Source organism: Oryzias latipes, chromosome 2 (assembly GCF_002234675.1).
Source record: "Oryzias latipes chromosome 2, ASM223467v1".
Taxonomy (NCBI): domain Eukaryota; kingdom Metazoa; phylum Chordata; class Actinopteri; order Beloniformes; family Adrianichthyidae; genus Oryzias; species Oryzias latipes.
Genome location: NC_019860.2, coordinates 24,373,358 through 24,395,578, shown reverse-complemented (window position 1 = coordinate 24,395,578; position 22,221 = coordinate 24,373,358). Strand labels below are relative to the sequence as shown.

Here is a 22,221-nt window from a genome sequence, read left to right as displayed (position 1 = left end):
TGCCTTGCCTGCTCAGCAGTGGTTGTTTTAGTTTGTTGAGTAATTTGAGACCCTATTAGACCTGGAACCTCCTGCCTCCTCCTCTCTGCGACTGGGTACTTCCTTAACCCCCCAACGTGACATTGGGAGGAAGGCCGGCGACCAGGCGTTCACCTGTCAGTCCCAACCACAGGCTGGGCCTGGTGACATCAGTCCAGGTGATGTAGTGGATTTTACCTTCAATGTCATCATTTTGGCCATTGAAAGTACCACCTTGATGTTGGAGGCTTTTCCAGAATTTCTAGCTAGTAAAACACAAAGTGGTTCAAGAATTTGCTGTGGTGGAAACCTGGATCACTTTAAGAAAGATGTAGCTCTTTCTACCACACTTTTACAGATCCAGAGACTTAGACTATTCATGAAGTATGTAGGTATCTGCAGGTCTGGGGGGCGCCCCTGACTATTTGTCTTCTGAGGGGGTCTGTGGGATTCTATTTGTTTTTCTATCTCAATTAAAGCCCAATTCCGTCTGCCTGCTTGTTCCACTGCGGCTGACGTAGTTGTTTTAGGCATCCACATTTGATTTTTACTAAACTCAGTAGTCAGACTCTTATTTTGAAAGGACCAAGTTTAAGTTTAAAAATGTAGTTTTCAAAGCTACAACAAGCTTACATATCCATGGTTTCATAACAGTTCTGTAAGGTTGAATAAAGTCTAGACAGTAGAAATGGTAAATGGCGTGTACTGGTGTAGCGCTGTACTACCTTTACAGTCACAGTTTCCTTCAACCAACACACACACACACACACACACTCACACACTGCTGCTGAACACCAGCACCAGCCTATAACCACCAGGACTAATGTGGGGTTCAGTGACTCGCCCAAGGACACTCAGGAACTGAACCTACAATATTCCGACCAGAGGTCAGCCGCTCTGCCTCAGGACCTTAACTCATCTTCACAGATGCGTAATGCCGCCAAAGGGTGCCTCTTTGGTATCTTTGTACCAATAATTCAGTTGATGCCATGGCGAACTGTTCACCCAATGGTGACTGAGTGAACTCTAGTGATCCTGTGACCCCAAAAGGGAATAAGTAGGTAAAACATTTGGATGGATTTTTGACCCGTTGTCTTTAACTTCAGAAATGTAAATAAAGAGGCAGAAAACGTCAGACATTCTACCCGAAAACCTGAACCAGCCCCTTAAAAAGACATCAAGTGAAATCTACCTGCTACACCTGGACACCAGTTCAACAGCTGGTGATCTGCATCAAACTAATGATTATTCTGCTGTTGATTCTCTTTTATTTCAACAATGATTCCTCTGCTTTGCCTCTGATGAGCGTCAGTACACACATGAACACCAGTGCTACCTTCAAATGTATTCATCTTATAGGGGGCTTTGGTACTTTATCAAAAAACAGAATGTTACTCATAAAAACCTGGATTTATCTAACAATTTAAACTTCTAAATCAAAACAGGAAATGTAAAAACTTCAAAATAAAACTTCCTGTCTTTTTCTTTGACTGCCTTCCTGTTGGGGACGTTTTTTGGTAAAATATAGTTATATTAACAGAAAACGTTTTAATCGTCACGCTTTTCAAGGCAAGTTCCTGACATGAAGAGGATGGTCTTAAAACTCTCCTCAGCAGCTGCTTTTGTTTGTCTTTGCTCTTTTCTGTCCTCCCGTCATTCCTCCTCGTCTTCCGGTTATGGTGTTCCCGCTCTCATGACCCACTAAAGCCCGCTTCATGGAAACAGAGTAGAAAACGTCTGTGACCAGCTCGGCATGAGGACAGAGGTCTCCGTTAAGAACTGGAATGCCATAAAACAGAGGAATCCACTGTTTAAGGTCAATAATTCAGAACCAGAAAAACTGCAAAGTCTTGAATTTATTAAGACAAGTGAGGCTGAAACAGACTTCTGGAGTGAAAATGACGACACACGAAGAGAACCACAAATGTAAACCACCACAGGTTGTGTTTCTTTTGCAGAATGAACTAAATAAATATTTAGATGCTCCTGCATTCTTCTAGAGTGAAACCTCCTCCGCCCTCTTGGCGGATCGCCTCCATCTGTCCCTGAATTTCTGCAGGAGTTTGAACGCCGGCTCCGTGTACTGCTTGTTGGCCAGGCCGAGCACCAGCGGCACCACAGCCATGCTGCCGATGCCGATGCAGGACATCACAATGTGAGCGGTGGAGCTCCAGCTGCTGTCGCTGATCAGGAAAGCGACGCACACGTGCATGTAGATGAGGTACGGGACCCAGCACGCCAGAAAGGTCAGGGACACCGCCACGACACAACGGGTGTACCGCAAGTTCAGCCGGTGCTCCTGGTCCGAGGCCTGGCCGCCTCGATCCACGGCCCGGTGGAGGCGACAGATGTCCTTCATCTGGCCGCGGGTGATCCGCAGAACGTGGCCAGTCATGGCGGCGATGATGAGAATGGCGGGCAAAACAATCCCGTACACTTCCAGGTAGATGAAGGCGTCGGTGAACACGCGGCGGTAAGAGCAGCAGATGGTTCTGTTCACTGAGCAGTTGGAGAGGAGCGTCAGGTTCTGGCTGCTCTCACAGCAGTGGGTCCAATCTGGCCCCGCCCAGTCGTTCCACCCGAAAGCAGGCAGAGACGCAAACAAAAGCGGGGGCGTCCACACCACCAGCAGCGCCAGAGGAAAGTGGCGGTGCATCCACAGGTTGCTGTAGTGCAAAGGGTCCACGATGCACACAAAGCGCTCGTAGTGGACCATCACCAGGTTGAAGAGGAACGCCAAGAAGAGGAAGTTGGGGAAGACGTGGGCCAGCAGGCAGGAGCTGAAGCTCAGGTCCCGGTTCAGACCCATCAGAGGGATGAACGGCAGCGCCACGCCCGTGAACATGTCGGCCACCAGCAGGCTGAGGAAGAAGTAGTTGGTGGTGTTGTGCAGCTGGCGGTTCCAGGCGATGCCCACGATGATGAGCAGGTTGGCCAGGATGATGGAGGTGGACAGCGGCACAGTGATGGTGTAGATGAGGTGCTCCTTCGAGAGCAGAGAGCGGGAACCGTTGGGGTCCATCGCAGCGGTCCTCAGGCCAGAAGCCAGTCCAAACGGTCACAGAGATCCTAGATAGAAGACAGAAACATTGGAGTGGAACAGTTTCACCAACACGGTCGGGTAATTCTTAAGGTCTGGCACCGGATTTAGTCTGGTCCGTCTGCGTCTGCGTCTGCGTTGACACAAGAAGATGGAACGTTCATCAGTCAGAAAGTTTATCTGTCTGCGTCTGACATACGCCCCTTTGCAACGCAACGCAACGCAATGCCATGCAACACAGAAAATTTGCAACAAAAATGCAGAGAAACTGGTTCAAAATAAAACATTAGTAAAATTTGTCAAGGAGACGTCCATGTTACGGATACTCTGAATCACACCGTCGTCCATTTCTGTCATGGATGTCAAAGTTTCATTTGGGAAGGACAACAACATCATGTATGACACAAAACATGCAAGGAAAGGGCGTGGTTACCAAAGCTTTGGGCCAAGAGGGTGGGGCAAACTACTCAACATGGGGGTGGCCGGACAAACCACTCCTCCAGAAGCAGAGGGACAGACCAGAGACGCAACAACGTTCACTAAGTGACGGCCATGAGACGGACTCCCCAGGCAACGCAAGGGAGGAGCTCTGCAGACGGACCTGTGGAAATCCGGCTCACGTGTTGCTGAAGTGTTCTCTATGACCACAACAAACTGAGCATGAGTGTTTTCTCTCCATGGGGTCACCAGGTTTGACCATCTTTTGCTCTTAGCCACCGCTTGGGACTCTAGTGCTTTAGATCTATGGACGGGTGATGCTGAAAGTACAGACGTGTAGGCTGGAATAGAAGGTCTCTGGAGGACTGATAGGCTGTAACCCTTGTGCTATCCTATAACCCCCCCCCCCCCCTTACATTGAGGTGTTCTCCCTACCATGACAAAGGTGGATAAAGGTGGAAAGATTTCATGTAATCCATGGACACCAGTGAAGATCACAAATCATTGAAGAAAAAAGGTTCAGAGCACTGTCTGGTGGGTCTAGATGACCCACTCCCAACATTAAAGTGCCTAGGATAGAACAAGGGTTACATCTGACCTCAGCTGTTGCTAAACTCCTTCAAATATCCACTCTTCAAAATGCAGCTGAAGACTCGAGTCACCGTTTGAGAAATTCCTCATGTTCAGTCGTTTCTCTGTGATGTGAGGACGCTCATAAACATCGTTTCTCCCCGTCAGCCGGCAGCAGTTATTACATGAAGGTCTGGAGAGGTGGACTCGTTTATCATCAGGGATGCAGAGTTATGGCGTCCTGGGGTGTGTTTTCTGTCTCAGAGTGATGAATCCTCCACGTCTGGATACTCCAAACAGAAGCAGAACCTCCTGTCTGTGAGGCTGGAGCCTCTTCAGTGCTGTTTTGTGTTTTCGCCTCTGATTGATGGATCTGTAGGAGTGAACTGGACCGCTGAGTGTTGGAGCCCCGGTTTCTGGTCGCTCGCTGTCCTGCCTTCTGCTCTAACGCCTCACATTTCAGGCTCATCAAGTCCTTTCTCAGGTCACCTGGATTATCAAGTCCCCGTTAGTTGTGGCGTTTCACTTCACACCAAGCATCCTAATAATAAACATATTCATTGCTTTTCAGCAGCTTTTAAACAACAGTTTGAGCGTTTTTGCATGTAAATAAGGCCAACCCAACTTTATGGTGTCAAAGTCCTGTCCAGGTCCGGGTAATGGGATTTTTAGAGGGTCTTAAAATGGTGAATGAGCACAGAAAAAACATCTTTTTACGGCTTAGTTGAGCGCTTTCTGCCTGGAAATGCTGTGATGACGAGAAACAAAGAGGGTTCTGCTTTAGAACCGGCTGAGAACCCTTTGGTGTGATTGGACAATCAGCAGCAGGCGTGGAAATAAGGCGCCTACCTCTGAGAGGTGAGTCCTCCAGCCGAGTCAGAAGAGCAGGACGCTCATCTCTGCGGGTCCATCCACAGCCAGGAGACGCCGAACCACCTCACAGCAGGAGCGGGAACGCCAGCAGGAGCCTCTCTGAGGTCCTGAGAGGGGGAAGTGAGCTCTGAGGGAGGAGGAGGAGGAGGAGGAAGAGGAGGAGGAGGAGGCAGTCAAGCTCCAAGTGGCTTTTCCTCAGAGGGATTGGTGGGAAAGAGGGCAGCGTCCACTTGGACGTTTCTGGACCACGTCAGAGACTGGACATCCTTTGGCTTTCATGAAACCATTCCAGGGTGAGATGATATTAACCCCCCACACAAAGCCCCCGTCACAGGAAATGACCCCTCCCATTCCTCACACTCACATCATCCAATCAGGAGTTCTGAAAATAGGAGGGAAAAAGCATCTTTCTCCTGTGAGTTTCTCCTAACACTCAAATGTCAGCCAGTAGGCCACACCCCCATGTGTACGAATGAAAATGTCAAATTTACCCATCAATCCACCTTTTTATGAACACGTACTCCTGTTCAGGGTCTCGGGGAGGCCGGAGACCAAAGGTGGGCTTCACCTGGACCATCGCCCGTCTGCGCCGTCATCCAAGGAAGGATCCAATCAACCGAAGGGGCGTGGTCTTTAATGCAAGGGGCGTGGCTTTTTAATGGAGAAAACAAGAATGTGACACAACCTGGAATTGAACTTTTTGAGGCAAGAGTGCTGACCACTACACCACCCTCAGCTTCCTAAATGTACCCCTTTGCATTGTAGTCAAAAGGATCGGATTAACGTTTGGAACGAGACACCTAGTGGTTGTTGAGGAAAAAAACACGATTAACCTTGTTTGTTAACCCGTCCTCAGGAAAGTGTGGACTGTTCCCAGTGGTTACTTAACGACTTAACGAACGACAGATTTTCTTTATTTCGTCTTTTGGAAGGGCTTCAACCTGGAAGTCAACTTTTTTTTTTTTCGTTTGGCTCTGCGGTAGACTGGCGACCTGGATAGGCTCCAGCAACCTTGTGACCCTAAAAAAGGACTAAGCAGGTTCAGAAACTGTCTGGATGTTTGTTGATGACGCTGTGCTGTTCTAAAGGTCTCATTTATGCTGAAATCAGGAGAGTTTAGTTCTGTTTTCAGGCCAAATATCACTAAATGACAGGAAAACAGAAAGAGATCAATTTACATAAAAGACCTAAAGACTTAAAGTGTTTTAAACTTGCATTTTCTTGGGTTTTTCTGCTTTAGAAACCTCCTATTTAATCAAATGTTGTGTTCCATCGTGTGACTCTTGATGAAGGATGGGATCTAGGATAAGGAGGCCGAATGCTTGACTCCAACATGTGAAACCAGACGTCTCCCATTTAAACACAGCGTTGGGTGGAAAGCCAAACACAGAGCCCCCCCCCCCCCCTCCGGGGGCTCAGAGTAAACGCTGGGACACATGAAGGATGGGGAGGCAGATAACGTCTGGAAGCAGACACTAGGCAGAGGCGCGGCTGGACGTGGAAGCATCCAGAAGGAGACGTTTCCAGGAGGCCGTGAGTCACTGATATCATCTGTTTCTGTGACAAAAATGTAACGCGATAAGATGAAGCAGACTGAGAGGACAGATCCTCCACTGAGAGGAGAACCGCTGCACTGCGGTGCTCCTCAAACTCCATAAATGGAGGCAAACGGCGAGACTTTGGCGGCGGCGTGGAAAAGGACGGAAATGTCCTCAAAACAGTGAAAGTAAACGGGTAAATAAAGATAAAGAGTAGAATCTAGAAAACAGAACATAAAGTCATAATTAGAGAGCTTCAGTCTAAATTCATTCATTTATTTTCTGACCAAAACGTCTTTAACAGTTTAGCTTTGATCTTTAGACCAACAGAGGCGTTTTCTTCATCGCCATGGTGATGAAGTTTAGTTCTGTCTTTTTTTTCTCTGAGTGTTTTATTTACATGAAAACTCAGTAAAATGTGTTTTTGGTGATTTGTGTATTAGTAATTCCCTAAATGTGTTTATTTTATCGTTTTGTTCAATCAGACTGAAGACTTTCTGCTTTGGAAAGCTGCACTTGACTGCAGGAAAACGTCTGTTTCTGCCTCAAACTGATGGCAGAGACGCTAAAACGCTGTTTTTAGGAGAGGAAACTCTTTCAGAGGCAGAGGAGCAGAAAACTCAGCAGGAATGTTTGTTTTTTCCCTCCATAACCATAAATCCCTCATTTATTTCCTCTGGGCTCTTCCTGCTTCCTCGCCACAGAACGGGCCGTCCTCCTCGTCTTCTTCAGGCTTCATCCCAGCGGAGGTAAACAAAGACAGAAATAGATGCCACTGAACAGCACTTTTAATCCAGATTTACTGTATTTACATGAAAAAAAACACAAATCAATGCAGAGAAAAGGAAGGAAGAAGAGATTTCTGATCACTTCACAATAAAAGCAAACGTGAACTAAAAAAAAAAAAACTGGATTATTTCATTTTAAAGACTCTTTAAGGAAAGGAAAATGAATTTTTTATCATTTATTCCAACCCTGAGGAGGAGAAACGCTTCTCTCCAAACTAAACTTTTGTCCTTTTTTCTCGTCCTATCGGTCGGGTCTCTGCAGGCAGAACACTTTGGCCCGGTTGTCCCCTGACGCCGTGACGGCGAGCGACGCCTCCCTACGAGCAGCAGACACAAAACAGGACAGGTGTTCAGAGGAGAGTTTCAGGAGTCAGAACAACAGTGACGGTTCTGCAGGTGTCAGCGGGTCCAAACCCAAACGGGAGGAACTACTTTTCCTTCCGCCTGCAGAATTCCTCAGTGAAGCGGTGAAGTGATGTTCATGGAGGCGCCTGCTACACACCTGAGGAGGGCGGAGCCTCCAGAGCTCACCTGCAGGCTGTGGTGCTGCGTTCAGGCTCCAGGTGTGATGAAAGTTCAGTTTCTTCCAACCTACCTTCATGGAAATGCGGCCCGCAGCTGCGTTTGCCCGTTCTGAGGCTTTTATTGTGAAGCATCTTCGTCCTGCTCACGGGTGATGTAGACAACCCCCCCCCCAGCAGCAGGACCGGCTCACCTGTTCACGGTGAAGTCCAGGATCTCGGCGCCGTGGCCGCGGTACTCCGACAGAAGGCCGCCGGAGCGAGCGTCCCACAAACGCAGCGCTCCGTCCAAACTGCAGGTGGAGACCACCGAGGAAGACTCCTCCCACTGCAGGTGGACGATGCCGGCCTGGGGGAGCACACAAGCTTCATCATCATCTTCATCATCTTCAGCCCCCCCCCCAACATTAGAAACCACAACAAACACAAACAATTAATCTACAAACATTTTCTTTAGTGTTAAATATAAACAACTAACGACCGCCAAAATAAAAGCCTGAACCTTTGCAGGAAACAAAGGATTTTAGGGATTTTCCTGCATAAATGTGACACTTTGTGTTGAAATGTTGGTTTTGCTTTTTTAACTTTTTTTATTTCATTCGTTCAGAACATTTTAGGAGAAACTGAAACACAAAGACGGACGTTTCCGTCCACAGGTGACCGGAGGCGGAGTTTTCTTCACCTGGTGGAGACACTTGTGCCTCAGGACGTGGGTGGAGAGGTCAAAGATCGCCAGAGTCCCGTCCAGAAACGCCACGGCGATGAGCGGGAGGCTGCAAAGACACCGGCATCAAACCCTCAGCGCGCCGGCGCCACCTGCACGGCTGCGTGTCAGAACTCACATGCTGCAGAAGCCCACCGCCTCCACAGAGTTGGACTCCTCCTCGTCCCGGGATCCTGTGGCCTTGCCCCCCTCCACCGAGAACGTTCCCACCACCTTTAACACAAGCAGACGTCAGAAGCCGCCGCCCCCCATCCCGACGCCCCTGGGACACCGGGACACCCACCTTTCCTGTGCTGCTGCTGATGAGTTTGGCGGAGCCGTCCACAGACCCCGTCAGCAGCAGGGAGCCGTCCTTGTTGCACGCCAGGCACGTCAGCGCCCCCTGGTGGCCGTCCTGACCTGTGGGAGGGGGGCAGAAACCCCCTTCAGCGCCTCCTCGCCTCAAACCGTTTCAGGAGCAAAAGAAGCTAAAATCCCTGATGGATGCAGCTGCAGCGCCGCTCTAAGCAACCATTCTGGAGGGTCCAAACTGCTGCGTCTGCGTCTGCGCAGCCGCAGAGCAACAAACGGATGCAGGTTCATGGAAAAATGTTCTCAAACTGAAGATACTAACGAGTATTTAGTGGCAAAAAAACAAGATTGAAACATTTTCTATGAAAATATTTCAAGAAACTGAGCGGGAAAAAAATAAAAGATTTAAAAAGTTTTAAAATATGCTTTTTATTTTTGTCCTTAATTCCTTTTTGTGGATAATAACTGATAATCATCGTTTTACGACTGTACCAACCGCTTCCTTTTCTCTCATCTTCTCTACACAATAAGTGACAGTGTTCAAAAACATCTGCTGAGAGTGAATGTGGACATTTTTTAAAGTGTAAAAATAACAAAAATAGTTTTTTAGGATTTATAACAGAGATCAAACATGTAGAGACCAAATTAAATGTATAAAACTATAAACGCCTAAACAAACAGCTACAGCTCAGAGTTTCTGCATCATAACTCTGGTTATTTTTGTTTAACCAAAGCTATAAGTTTGGAATAAACCATTTTAACGGTGGGGGGGGGGGGGGGGGGGGTCTCTGTCCCTCCTACCACATCATAAACGGGAGACGACTGAGGGTCAACTGGAAAACCGTCAACCGTACCTTTGACCACGTGGATGGCGTTCCCGTGCTTCAGGTCCCACACGCGCACCGTCCCGTCCTCGTATCCCACCGCCGCCCGCTTCCCTGCAGACACGACGGTTGGACTGAACCGCGGTTCTCCTCCGTCTGACTCTGAGAACCCGTGGTGGTCTCTCACCGTCGGGGAGGATCCTGCCGCAGGTGGCCTGGCACGCCGGGCTCTGGAAGGTCTTGCAGTCTCCCGCCGGGACCTTCCACATCCACACGCTGCCGTCGTTGGTTCCCGCCATCAACACCGGAGCGGCGGGATGCCAGTCCAGCCACTAAGCGGGAATCCAGACGGTGAGGCGGCGAGCATGCCGTTAACCCCGACACCCAGAACAGGCGCTCACCTCCAGGTCTCCCACTTCAAAGGACCACACCTCCTCCTTGGTCTCCACCCTCCACACTTTGATCAGGCCGCTCATGTCGCCGGACGCCACCAGGGAGGAGTCGTGGCTGAACATGGCGCACGTCACCGAGTCCTTATGACCTGGTGAGGAAAAACAAAAGCTGTCTGTGGTTCTTCAGGTTCTGCTGCAGATGGATCCGGTGGTGGTTCCGGTCCTCAACTCACCGCTACACTCCAGCAGAACCTCCCCGTCGCTCACCCTCCACACATAGGCCTTGTCGTCCTCTCCTCCTGTCACCGCCAGGCTGTTGGTGACCGGGTCCAAACTCACGCAGAACACGGAACCTGCAGGGAGAACCGGGGAGTGGTTTAAGCAGAAAGAGAGGAGAACCTCCTACAGCAAGAGGAGCCTCCATCAGGACGAGGAGCCTCCACCAGGAGGAGGAGACTCCATCTACAGCTGGAGGAGCCTCCATCAGCTGGAGGAGCCTCCACCAGGAGGAGGAGACTCCACCAGGAGGAGGACCCTCCATCTATAGCTGGAGGAGCCTCCATCTACAGCTAAAGCAGCCTCCATCAGGAGGAGGAGCCTCCATCTACAGCTACAGGGGCCTCCACCAGGAGGAGGAGCCTCCACCAGGAGGAGGAGCCTCCACCAGGAGGAGGAGCCTCCACCAGGAGGAGGACCCTCCATCTATAGCTGGAGGAGCCTCCATCTACAGCTAAAGCAGCCTCCATCAGGAGGACGAGCCTCCATCTACAGCTACAGGGGCCTCCACCAGGAGGAGGAGCCTCCACCAGGAGGAGGAGCCTCCATCTACAGCTAGAGGAGCCTCCATCAGGAGGAGGAGCCTCCACCAGGAGGAGGAGCCTCCATCTACAGCTGGAGGAGCCTCCATCAGCTGGAGGAGCCTCCACCAGGAGGAGGAGACTCCACCAGGAGGAGGACCCTCCATCTATAGCTGGAGGAGCCTCCATCAGCTGGAGGAGCCTCCACCAGGAGGAAGAGCCTCCACCAGGAGGAGGAGCCTCCATCTACAGCTGGAGGAGCCTCCATCTACAGCTGGAGGAGCCTCCATCAGGAGGAAGAGCCTCCACCAGGAGGAGGAGCCTCCATCTACAGCTGGAGGAGCCTCCATCAGCTGGAGGAGCCTCCACCAGGAGGAGGAGACTCCACCAGGAGGAGGACCCTCCATCTATAGCTGGAGGAGCCTCCATCTACAGCTGGAGGAGCCTCCATCAGGAGGAAGAGCCTCCACCAGGAGGAGGAGCCTCCATCTACAGCTGGAGGAGCCTCCATCAGCTGGAGGAGCCTCCACCAGGAGGAGGAGACTCCACCAGGAGGAGGACCCTCCATCTATAGCTGGAGGAGCCTCCATCTACAGCTAAAGCAGCCTCCATCAGGAGGAGGAGCCTCCATCTACAGCTACAGGGGCCTCCACCAGGAGGAGGAGCCTCCACCAGGAGGAGGAGCCTCCACCAGGAGGAGGAGCCTCCATCTACAGCTAGAGGAGCCTCCATCAGGAGGAGGAGCCTCCACCAGGAGGAGGAGCCTCGATCTATAGCTGGAGGAGCCTCCATCTACAGCTATAGCAGCCTCCATCAGGAGGAGGAGCCTCCATCAGGAGGAGGAACCTCCATCTACAGCAAGAGGAGCCTCCATCAGGAGGAGGAGTCTCCACCAGGAGGAGGAGCCTCCATCTACAGCTGGAGGAGCCTCTATCAGGAGGAGGAGCCTCCACCAGGAGGAGGAGCCTCCATCTACAGCTGGAGGAGCCTCCATCAGGAGGAGGAGCCTCCATCTATAGCTGGAGGAGCCTCCATCTACAGCTAAAGGAGCCTCCATCAGGAGGAGGAGCCTCCATCTACAGCTACAGGGGCCTCCACCAGGAGGAGGAGCCTCCATCAGGAGGAGGAGCCTCCACCAGGAGGAGGAGCCTCCATCTATAGCTGGAGGAGCCTCCATCTACAGCTAAAGCAGCCTCCATCAGGAGGAGGAGCCTCCATCTACAGCTACAGGGGCCTCCACCAGGAGGAGGAGCCTCCATCTACAGCTAGAGGAGCCTCCATCAGGAGGAGGAGCCTCCATCTATAGCTGGAGGAGCCTCCATCTACAGCTAAAGGAGCCTCCATCAGGAGGAGGAGCCTCCATCTACAGCTACAGGGGCCTCCACCAGGAGGAGGAGCCTCCATCAGGAGGAGGAGCCTCCACCAGGAGGAGGAGCCTCCATCTACAGCTAGAGGAGCCTCCATCAGGAGGAGGAGCCTCCACCAGGAGGAGGAGCCTCCATCTATAGCTGGAGGAGCCTCCATCTACAGCTATAGCAGCCTCCATCAGGAGGAGGAGCCTCCATCAGGAGGAGGAGCCTCCATCTACAGCAAGAGGAGCCTCCATCAGGAGGAGGAGTCTCCACCAGGAGGAGGAGCCTCCATCTACAGCTGGAGGAGCCTCCATCAGGAGGAGGAGCCTCCACCAGGAGGAGGAGCCTCCATCTATAGCTGGAGGAGCCTCCATCTACAGCTAAAGGAGCCTCCATCAGGAGGAGGAGCCTCCATCTACAGCTACAGGGGCCTCCACCAGGAGGAGGAGCCTCCATCAGGAGGAGGAGCCTCCACCAGGAGGAGGAGCCTCCATCTATAGCTGGAGGAGCCTCCATCAGCTGGAGGAGCCTCCACCAGGAGTAGGAGCCTCCATGTACAGCTAGAGGAGCCTCCATCTACAGCTAAAGGAGCCTCCATCAGGAGGAGGAGCCTCCATCTACAGCTACAGGGGCCTCCACCAGGAGGAGGAGCCTCCATCAGGAGGAGGAGCCTCCACCAGGAGGAGGAGCCTCCATCTACAGCTAGAGGAGCCTCCATCAGGAGGAGGAGCCTCCACCAGGAGGAGGAGCCTCCATCTATAGCTGGAGGAGCCTCCATCTACAGCTATAGCAGCCTCCATCAGGAGGAGGAGCCTCCATCAGGAGGAGGAGCCTCCATCTACAGCAAGAGGAGCCTCCATCAGGAGGAGGAGTCTCCACCAGGAGGAGGAGCCTCCATCTACAGCTGGAGGAGCCTCCATCAGGAGGAGGAGCCTCCACCAGGAGGAGGAGCCTCCATCTACAGCTGGAGGAGCCTCCATCAGGAGGAGGAGCCTCCACCAGGAGGAGGAGCCTCCATCTATAGCTGGAGGAGCCTCCATCTACAGCTAAAGGAGCCTCCATCAGGAGGAGGAGCCTCCATCTACAGCTACAGGGGCCTCCACCAGGAGGAGGAGCCTCCATCAGGAGGAGGAGCCTCCACCAGGAGGAGGAGCCTCCATCTTTAGCTGGAGGAGCCTCCATCAGCTGGAGGAGCCTCCACCAGGAGGAGGAGCCTCCATGTACAGCTAGAGGAGCCTCCATCTACAGCTGGAGGAGCCTCCATCAGCTGGAGGAGCCTCCACCAGGAGGAGGAGCCTCCATCTACAGCTAGAGGAGCCTCCATCAGGAGGAGGAGCCTCCATCTACAGCTACAGGGGCCTCCACCAGGAGGAGGAGCCTCCATCAGGAGGAGGAGCCTCCATCTACAGCTACAGGGGCCTCCATCAGGAGGAGGAACCTTCATCAGGAGGAGGAGCCTCCATCTACAGCTACAGGGGCCTCCACCAGTAGGAGGAGCCTCCATCAGGAGGAGGAGCCTCCACCAAGAGGAGGAGCCTGCATCTACAGCTAGAGGAGCCTCCATCTACAGCTGGATGAGCCTCCATCTACAGCTGGAGGAGCCTCCATCAGCTGGAGGAGCCTCCATCTATAGCTGGAGGAGCCTCCATCTACAGCTAAAGGAGCCTCCATCAGGAGGAGGAGCCTCCATCTACAGCTACAGGGGCCTCCACCAGGAGGAGGAGCCTCCATCAGGAGGAGGAGCCTCCACCAGGAGGAGGAGCCTCCATCAGCTGGAGGAGCCTCCATCAGCTGGAGGAGCCTCCACCAGGAGGAGGAGCCTCCATCTACAGCTAGAGGAGCCTCCATCAGGAGGAGGAGCCTCCATCTATAGCTGGAGGAGCCTCCATCTACAGCTAAAGGAGCCTCCATCAGGAGGAGGAGCCTCCATCTACAGCTACAGGGGCCTCCACCAGGAGGAGGAGCCTCCATCAGGAGGAGGAGCCTCCACCAGGAGGAGGAGCCTCCACCAGGAGGAGGAGCCTCCATCTACAGCTAGAGGAGCCTCCATCAGGAGGAGGAGCCTCCATCTACAGCTACAGGGGCCTCCACCAGCAGGAGGAGCCTCCACCAGCAGGAGGAGCCTCCACCAGCAGGAGGAGCCTCCACCAGCAGGAGGAGCCTCCACCAGCAGGAGGAGCCTCCACCAGCAGGAGGAGCCTCCACCAGCAGGAGGAGCCTCCATGGGGTCACCTGTGTGTTTGGAGAAGGTGAGCTCGCTGTCATCTTGTTCAGCTTCAGCTTCCATCTCGTCCTCCGTCTCCCAGCCTTCGTCGTCCTCCAGTTCCGCCTCCTCAAAGTCCACATTGTCCAGGTCGTCAGCCAAATCCTCTGTGAGGAATGGTTACTATGACGTCATCACAGACAAAAACAAAACAATCGCTGCGCAAGAGGAAGTCGCGACCACAGACCTGGTTCTGGTTCGGTGTCGTTGAGATCGATGACTTCAATGATTTCTTCATCTCCGTGGATCTCCACGGTGTTTTCCTCTGCATGATCATCCATGTTTTTAGGAAAACTCCCCAACAAACCCTACAGAAGCAACGCTAGCTTAGCTAACGTGACGGTCCTCTGGGCTCCGAACCTTCCCGAATCGGAACCAGAACACGGTGTGACCCAAACACGAGTCTCTAGAGACTAAATCAAGTAAATCTACAACTTAAATGTCCGAAAAGCGGCATGTTTTCTTCACATGTTGCTTGTCACGTTGACCCGCAGTCGCACAGTGATGACGTAGACGGAGATTTCTGGTCTTTTTGATTTATTTTATTTTCGTTTATTTATGTTGTCTGATTTGTGTAGTTATAAATTTATTTTTTTCTAACAAAGATAAATTTATTTTTTGACAGAATAAATGTTTTAAAAATGTCCCCGTCAAAGTGGGAGGAGTCCATCGTTCTGATTGGCTGAGAGAATCACATTCTCAGAGATAATTGGTCATTTTACTGAAGTAAGCGGGCTCGTGGGAAACAACACAAGTATATTTTTAAATATATTTTTAAAGGCGTCTGTAAAATTATTTATATGGAGATTTTTGTAAATATTAACATAAAGATTAAAATAACGTCCGCGTGTTACACGTAATGTGGGCGGTAACAAGCTAAATGTACTGTTTACTTTATGTTAAAGTAGAGCAGGTATAACATTTGTTATTCAAGAACAGAGTGTAGAGAGTAGTGTAAATAAGGAAGTGCTAATAAAGTTTATTTAAAAAAAGGAGCAATCTGCGACATTTAGAATGTAGTCCACAAGAGGGCGCCATCACCCCAGAAAAAGAGAAACAGCTGAAAATGCTTTTATTTTAGGTTCCCACAGGGATTTACTGGGATTTTACTGTTTTCTTTTTGTTAAATCGCATTTTATGTTCTTTGAAACAAATGTTTTGGTATATTAAAATTATTGGGAAAAAAACACAACAACCAGACATTATGAGTTCAAATACAGTTTTCTTTGTATTAGAGATGATTTTTAAGGGTTTTTTCCTCCTTTTTTCAGAATCTAATAATATTATTTCTTAGACAAAAAACTTCTTTCTTTTAAAAAAGTTTCAAATCTTTGTTTTTGTCACATGTCAGAGGAAAATTTGAATTAATGAGAAACATTGAGTTGTAGCCCCGCCCCTGATATTTACTTTTTTGCCTGTAATACCCGTTCAGACCACAGGGGGCAGCACCGCGGCCCCCAGCTGTTCCAGATGCTCTAAACGGGTTTTTGGCTGCAAAGATCAACAGATTTTTCCTAAAGCATGACGTCATCAGGCATCAGCAGATGCTGTTTATTAGTCCCCTGATGAAGAACACCGTCGTTGTTTTGCTGCTTTGCTGCAGATGTTTTCACTGAGCAGAGCTCTGCTGACAAAAGTCTCTCACCTTTATTTAGGACATGAATATGTGTGTGTGTGGGGGGGTTACTTTTAATTTTTTACACAGAAAATGTCTCCATAGTAAAACAAAAAAAAAAACAAAGTCTCGTTAAAAGTAGATGAAGAGGAGGGAACGTCTGCTGTGAGGAGATCAGCGGATCTCCTCGGATCTGGACCCGCAGGTGAAGCCTCCTCCTCCTCCTCCTCCTCCTCCTCCTCAGAGGAGCGGCGCTCTCCTGATCCAGACGTCTGTTCTGGACTCTGAACGCAGCACTTCAGGCTGACGGCGTGCGTCAGTGTGGGACGCTCCACTCTGTGGAAAAACACAGGCCCCTCCTGAGGCGGTGAGGCGTGGAAACATCCACTCAGACCCTCCAGACCTGCAGATTCATGAAGGCTGAGCTCAGACCTGGAACGTCTGGACCGCAGCTCAGAGGCTGCATGCAGAGGCTGCAGGGTCTCTGCATGCAGACTCTGACCTGCAGCTCCTCAGACCTGCAGCGTCTGACGGGAAAAACCAAATTCTGTTGAGTCAAAAACCGTTTTAGTTTGAATTGATTTAAAATCATCCTCTGATGAAAACACTCAAATTCATCTGATTTCTGTTAGAAATCATAACAAAGTCAGGATTTTCTTTTGTTTGTAGTTTGTAAATCATTTTAGTTTGAGTGTATTTTGGTTTTATAAAACCCATTTTCTGTCATCATCTTCCTCATCTTCCTCATCCTTTGTGTTGTTTTTCAGTCTCACTCCGGTTTTGAGACACTTTCTGTCTTTACTGGATTATTTCTAAACACAGAAAAGGGTTTTTCTGCAGTTTCTGCTCTGCAGTTCAGAGGAGCTGAAATCGTTTCAACATTTTAAACATTTGGTTCCCGTGTTTCGGCGTTCGGGGTGGCGTCTTCATGAGGACACGCCCCCTTCAGACCAAAACTCAGCCAGCAGGTCTCCAGGCAAAAAACCACGACACTTCCTCCTCCAACCCCTGAACATGAATAGAAAGCCTCAGGTTTTATTCATGGTGAACATCGATTCTGACTCCACCCACAAGATGATGTCAGAGGGGGGGGGGGTCTGAACTGTGACAGATCTTCTTAAAGGCAGCTGAAACCAGGACACATATGTGTAGAGAGTGTGACCTTTGACCTGCAGCGACAGCAGAACCAACGAAGCTCAGTTTTCCGGGTCATGATCTTCTCCGGTTCCAGACGGTCAGACCCTCCTCCGGTCCGCAGCGCCGCCTGCCGCTCAGAGGTGCGTCTGTTTGCCAGAACTGGGGGGGTCGGCGCTTTGTGAGGCGGCGAGCGTTGTCCACATCCACTCGTGTGGCCCGGCGCTCGCTGGGGCGACAGCTTCCTCCCCAAAACCACTAACAGCCACTTGTGTGCGCCGTGCAAGTGGTCTGGGCCGCAGCCCGTGTGATGTGTCTGCTGAGGTCGGGGAGGCCCCCGCCCGCCGTGGCCCCCGCCGCTCTGGCCTGTTGACTCTGCAGCCCAGAAACCAGGTGTATTTTGGGAAACGCCATCACTCAAGACCTGCCCCCCTGACCAGAGCTCCCACAGCAGAAAGCCCACAGAGGAGACGGCATGGGGAAACCTGAACGAGCTGCTCCCCGCTCTGACTTCACGGCTGTGGTGGAGCGTGCGCCCGCACACACACACACACCGCTGTGTTCAATCCACATCTGCATCAGCAGAAGTGCAAACAAAGCAGCAGATGTGCAGGAGAGACTCTGAGTGCTCCACTCCTGACCGCTGAGTCTGTGGAGGAGGAGGAGGAGGAGGTGAAACAGGAGGAGGTGAAGCAGGAGGAGGTGAAGCAGGAGGAGGTGAAGTTAGGTTTCTTTAGCCCAAAAAGCCCCAGATCCTCAGAGGAGCCCCCCAGACCCCCCTTCCTTACATAACCGGAGCGCCACAGCACATCCACAAAGTAAAGCATAATCCTCCGTTGCCATGGAGACGGCTGTCCCGACGGCCCCCCCAGACTCTGAAGTAATACTGACCCCAATTAATAAATGTCAGAGCAGCAGCAGAAATAACTGAAGGAGGCAGAGAAGAAGAGAGCGAACGCCTCTGCTGCCCACGTGCCTTTGAGCAGAGCACCGAACGAAACCATCAGCAGGAGATGCTCACACCCGCCCAGGTGACTTCTTCTGGTCTGCAGATGATCCCAGAACAAGTTACTTTTAGAGTAATCTATTACTTCCACTCTGTTACTTTGAAGGTACTTTCTGTGTTGAGGACGCAGGATTTCATAAACATTAAAAACAGTGACAGAAACTTTGGGCTCATTGGTAAAGTAATAGATTACTTTTACTATGAGATGCTGCCGATACTTTTGTTGATGTAATCAGTAACTTAGAGGACGGAGTAAACGCTGAAACTTTGACTGAAGGCCTTGAAGACGAGCCGCAGGAGGAGGAAGATGAACCAACAGTCTGTGTAGAGGAATGCTTCATCCGTCAGTGTCTGAACTCAGAAACGTGTTTGTGTCTCTGCAGACGCTGCATCTTCATCCTCAGTCATCCTCAGACAGCAGATCTGCAGGAACCACAGAGGAAGACCATGAGAGGAACGGATGAAGAAAACCAAACACTGTGGAGCAGATTCAACACATCCTCTGTCTCCATACGCTCTTTCATCATATTTTATGCTGCGGATTCAAACCCTTCACCTCCCAGTCCCAGGGCAGACACTCTACCACTAGGTCACTATAAACACAAAGCTTGTTTTTGTTTCTTTTGTCTAGTGTTGCTGCTGTGATATTAACATAAGATTTATAGGAAAAAGAGAAGTTATATTCATTTAAAACACTAAATATTATTGATGATCCATTGACTGATTTATTGAACCAAAGTGATCAGAAAAAATCATTTCAAGGTTTAATTGTTGTCAAAGGGTTCCAAACCCAACCCTGTGTGGTTTTCTAGGACAAAGTTTCTGCAGAGCGGCAGGAGTTCATCACATGTTCACGTTGTGGGCGGGGTCAGAGTAAGCCCGCCCCCTTCCCCATCATCCATATGTTTACAGGCTAGCTTACAGCCCCCCCCCCCCGACATTTGCTTTAGCAACATCAGTCCGGTTCTGATCCAGATTCTAGGAAAACAAAGACGTTGTTGCATGGATGACCAGAAAGGGGCGGAGCTTGTGGCCCCGCCCAGTGTCTTTTCTACGTCATGAATACTTGAGTTTGTCTTTTCGTCTGCTCCTCAAGCTTTTGACTAAAGGAAAACTTTTTGTTTTCCTCCATCATGAAGAAAACCCCCAAAACTCTGTTTTCAGAGGACTCCATTGTTGGAGGTCTGGAGGTGATTGACAGGTGTCACTCAAACTCACAGGTGAGACTTTTACAGATTTCAGATGAAAACACAGACTCTGATTGGTTAAAAACGGTGTGTTTGTTTATTTACGGTGACGTAATTGATTTTTTCCCGTTTTGTCAGAGCGGGGTACCGGGCCGACCCCCCCTCCGGTACCCCGCTTTGGGCCGCCCTGGCAGGAGCCTCCTGACCCCGCCTCTGCACGCAGGGGCGCTCCGAGTGACGCGGGGCTGGAACAAAAATCCAGTATGGCGGAATCTGTCAGGAGATGATTCTCTCTGCCGCCCCCCCTCCGCGTCCCGCGCTCACACCGACGAAGCTCGCGGGGCCCGACATGGCGCAGACATCGACCCGGCACGCGGACAGGACGGCCGGCCCGCGGCAGGTGAGCACGCGCCGTCCGTGGATGTGGATCCGGCGGCGCCGCTCTGATGTCCACGCAGGGATGCGGCGCTCGCGCGGACCCGCCGGGATTCGCCGCAGCCGCGTCCGGCAGGAGTTTCGCGGCGGGTTCGGGGTTCGTCGGGGGTCTGGTTCGGGTTTGTTTCGGCACCGGCGGGGCGGAACGGAGACGGAAGGCGCGGGGCTGTGGTTCCGTGCGGGCGGGAAGCGCGTGGGCAACAGGGAGGAAGAGACGGCGCTGTTTGTTATGCCGATTGTTGCCGAGCTATTTTTAGCGCGCGCGCCGCGGCCGAGCCTTCGGGCTGCTGCGCGGCGGCGCCGCCTCGACACTTTCCGGCCTCCTTCGCCCCCCCGGGGGGGACCGGGGGAACGGAACCGCGGGCCTGCGGGAGCGCGTTTGCGGGAAAGAGCTGCGGGATGGGCTGCGTGATTCTCCGCATGCGTCAGTCCCCCCCTCCCTTTTTTTGTGAATGGGGGCGCCCGCGCTGGGGCTGGAGTCCGCCCCCCTCCCTATGAAGGAGTCCGCACTTTATGGGGGGGGGGGGGTAAACTTTTTTTCGGGGGGGGGGGTCTGTCTGTCAAGCTGCATCAAACTAACCGTTTTAGAGACAAAAGCTACGGATGCTCACATTACCCCCCCCCCCCCTCCAGACGGATGGGATGCCCTGGGACAATAGTGTTGTATTAAGCCCCCCCCCATGACACACTTGCCCCCCCCCCCCCCCCCCCCCCATCCTTTCCTTGCCTTTCCATCACAGTGTGCGTTCGCTGGACACTGACCGACTTTTTTTTGGGTGGGGGGGGGCGATTCATCCTGAGGCTGCACTGTCTGGCCCTGTCGTCTTGACAACCCCCCCCCCCCTCCTATTTTAATGAACACACACATGTGGGTCCATCCCACTTCAAAGAGCCAACACACACACACACACACACAGCACTACCATCACCCCCCCATCCTGCTTTACCCCCGCCCCGGGCATGATGCCCCCCTCCTCCCGGGGCGGGGGCGGTACCGTGATCTCAGCTGAAGGAACCTGACATGTCAGACGGTTCCTTAGACTGTTTTTTCTATCTCAAGCTTAAAAAAACACAATAATCTCATTTATTTTATGTTTAGACCAAACTTTATAACATTGGGGGGGGGGGGGGGGGGGCAAAATGCTAATTTAGGAACATTTTCTTTTTTTAAAACCACTTATTTCTCTCCTGGGGCAGAAAGGTTAAGTTTATGGGGTTTGGTCAAAGCCCGACACTTTGACTTCCTGTTTGAAGCTCATTCAGAAACAGAAGTGGGTGGAGCCTCACCAAGGGACCACTAGGCGGCGTGTAGAGCGCACCAATCGATAGATGACAGACTCACTCAAACCGCTGTTCTTCATTCCTCCTCCATGGTCCGTGTTCAGACGGCTGGACTTCCGTGTTTACGTCTCGACCAACGCTGAGTCCCTGATTGGTCTAAACCGGTTTGACCTTCGACACGCGTTCGGGGGTCGTGTTATTTTCATGTAGAGCCCGGAAACGGGCCGTAAATGTTGCTGTGAATGAACGTGGGAGTTTTGGATGCAGAGGTCCAGAACGGGCATCCATTATGTTGGAAGTGGAACCCGCGGTTCTGATCCCGGTGTGAACATCACAGATCCGGATCAGGACCAGCAGGAAGGAAGCCTTTTGGCCTCACTGGTGAGATGCAGATGGAACTGTTAATAATTATGGAGGCTTTTAAAAATGTGTTTGTTAAAGATCAGGAAAAGTGTTCCAACATTATTTTATGGATCTACGAGGAAAACTTTTCAAAACATGAATTCTCCTTTGGTGTGATATTTTCAAAATAAAAGCCTCTGGTTGTGACTTTATGAAGGCTCCAGGTTTGGCTCCAAAGGTCCATCAGTTCACTTTCAGATGAACACTCCCGGAATAACCACGCGGATAATCTACATAACCATCATCTGCGCCGCTCATCAGCTGATGCCTCAGATTATTTTCTTAAACGGCAGCGCTGACACCGTGCCCCGGGTCTCGTCTGGCAGGTTGATGCTTAGAAAGCTGCAGTTGTTGACCCGTCAGGCTGATGGGGATTGGCTGGACGTGCGCTTCCCGTTTCCACGCGACCCGGCCGGATTTGTGGCGTCAGCCTGAGCCAGAACACGGACCTGAGCCCACACTCGCCCCGCCGCCACGCCACCGCCTGCACCCGAACACGCCGCACACCCGCCACGCTCTCTGAGGCGCCCGCTGCTCCGTCTGGACACCCGTTCACCCACCTGTCGGCCATGACGTCCCACAGCCAGCAAGGTAAGACCACGCCCCTTTTCACACACATCTTTTCCTCTTAAATTGTTCCTCTGGCTTGTAGGAACAACTTAATGGTTATGATGTAAAGATTATTCAAATTCCATCCTAACGTTGCCATGGAGACTGAAATGAGATCGTGGA

General features: G+C 51.5%; 2 protein-coding genes across 2 annotated transcripts; both read right to left on the bottom strand.

Moving 5' to 3' along the window:
- Positions 1–1,854: 1,854 nt before the first annotated feature.
- gpbar1 (G protein-coupled bile acid receptor 1) lies at positions 1,855–6,467 on the bottom strand. Its single transcript, XM_011492791.3, has 2 exons — positions 4,916–6,467; positions 1,855–3,087 (listed from the first exon to the last, which is right to left on the bottom strand). The coding sequence occupies exon 2, from the start codon at positions 3,038–3,040 to the stop codon at positions 2,015–2,017; it is 1,026 nt and encodes a 341-aa protein (XP_011491093.1). The 5' UTR covers positions 3,041–3,087; positions 4,916–6,467; the 3' UTR covers positions 1,855–2,014.
- Positions 6,468–7,247: 780 nt separating this feature from the next.
- Positions 7,248–14,943, bottom strand: aamp (angio associated migratory cell protein). The gene is made up of 11 exons (XM_023949221.1): positions 14,617–14,943; positions 14,399–14,536; positions 10,251–10,370; positions 10,027–10,166; positions 9,813–9,957; positions 9,656–9,739; positions 8,794–8,909; positions 8,629–8,723; positions 8,469–8,559; positions 7,981–8,135; positions 7,248–7,582 (listed from the first exon to the last, which is right to left on the bottom strand). The coding sequence occupies exons 1-11, from the start codon at positions 14,708–14,710 to the stop codon at positions 7,507–7,509; spliced, it is 1,254 nt and encodes a 417-aa protein (XP_023804989.1). The 5' UTR covers positions 14,711–14,943; the 3' UTR covers positions 7,248–7,506.
- Between the last annotated feature and the right edge of the window lie 7,278 nt (positions 14,944–22,221).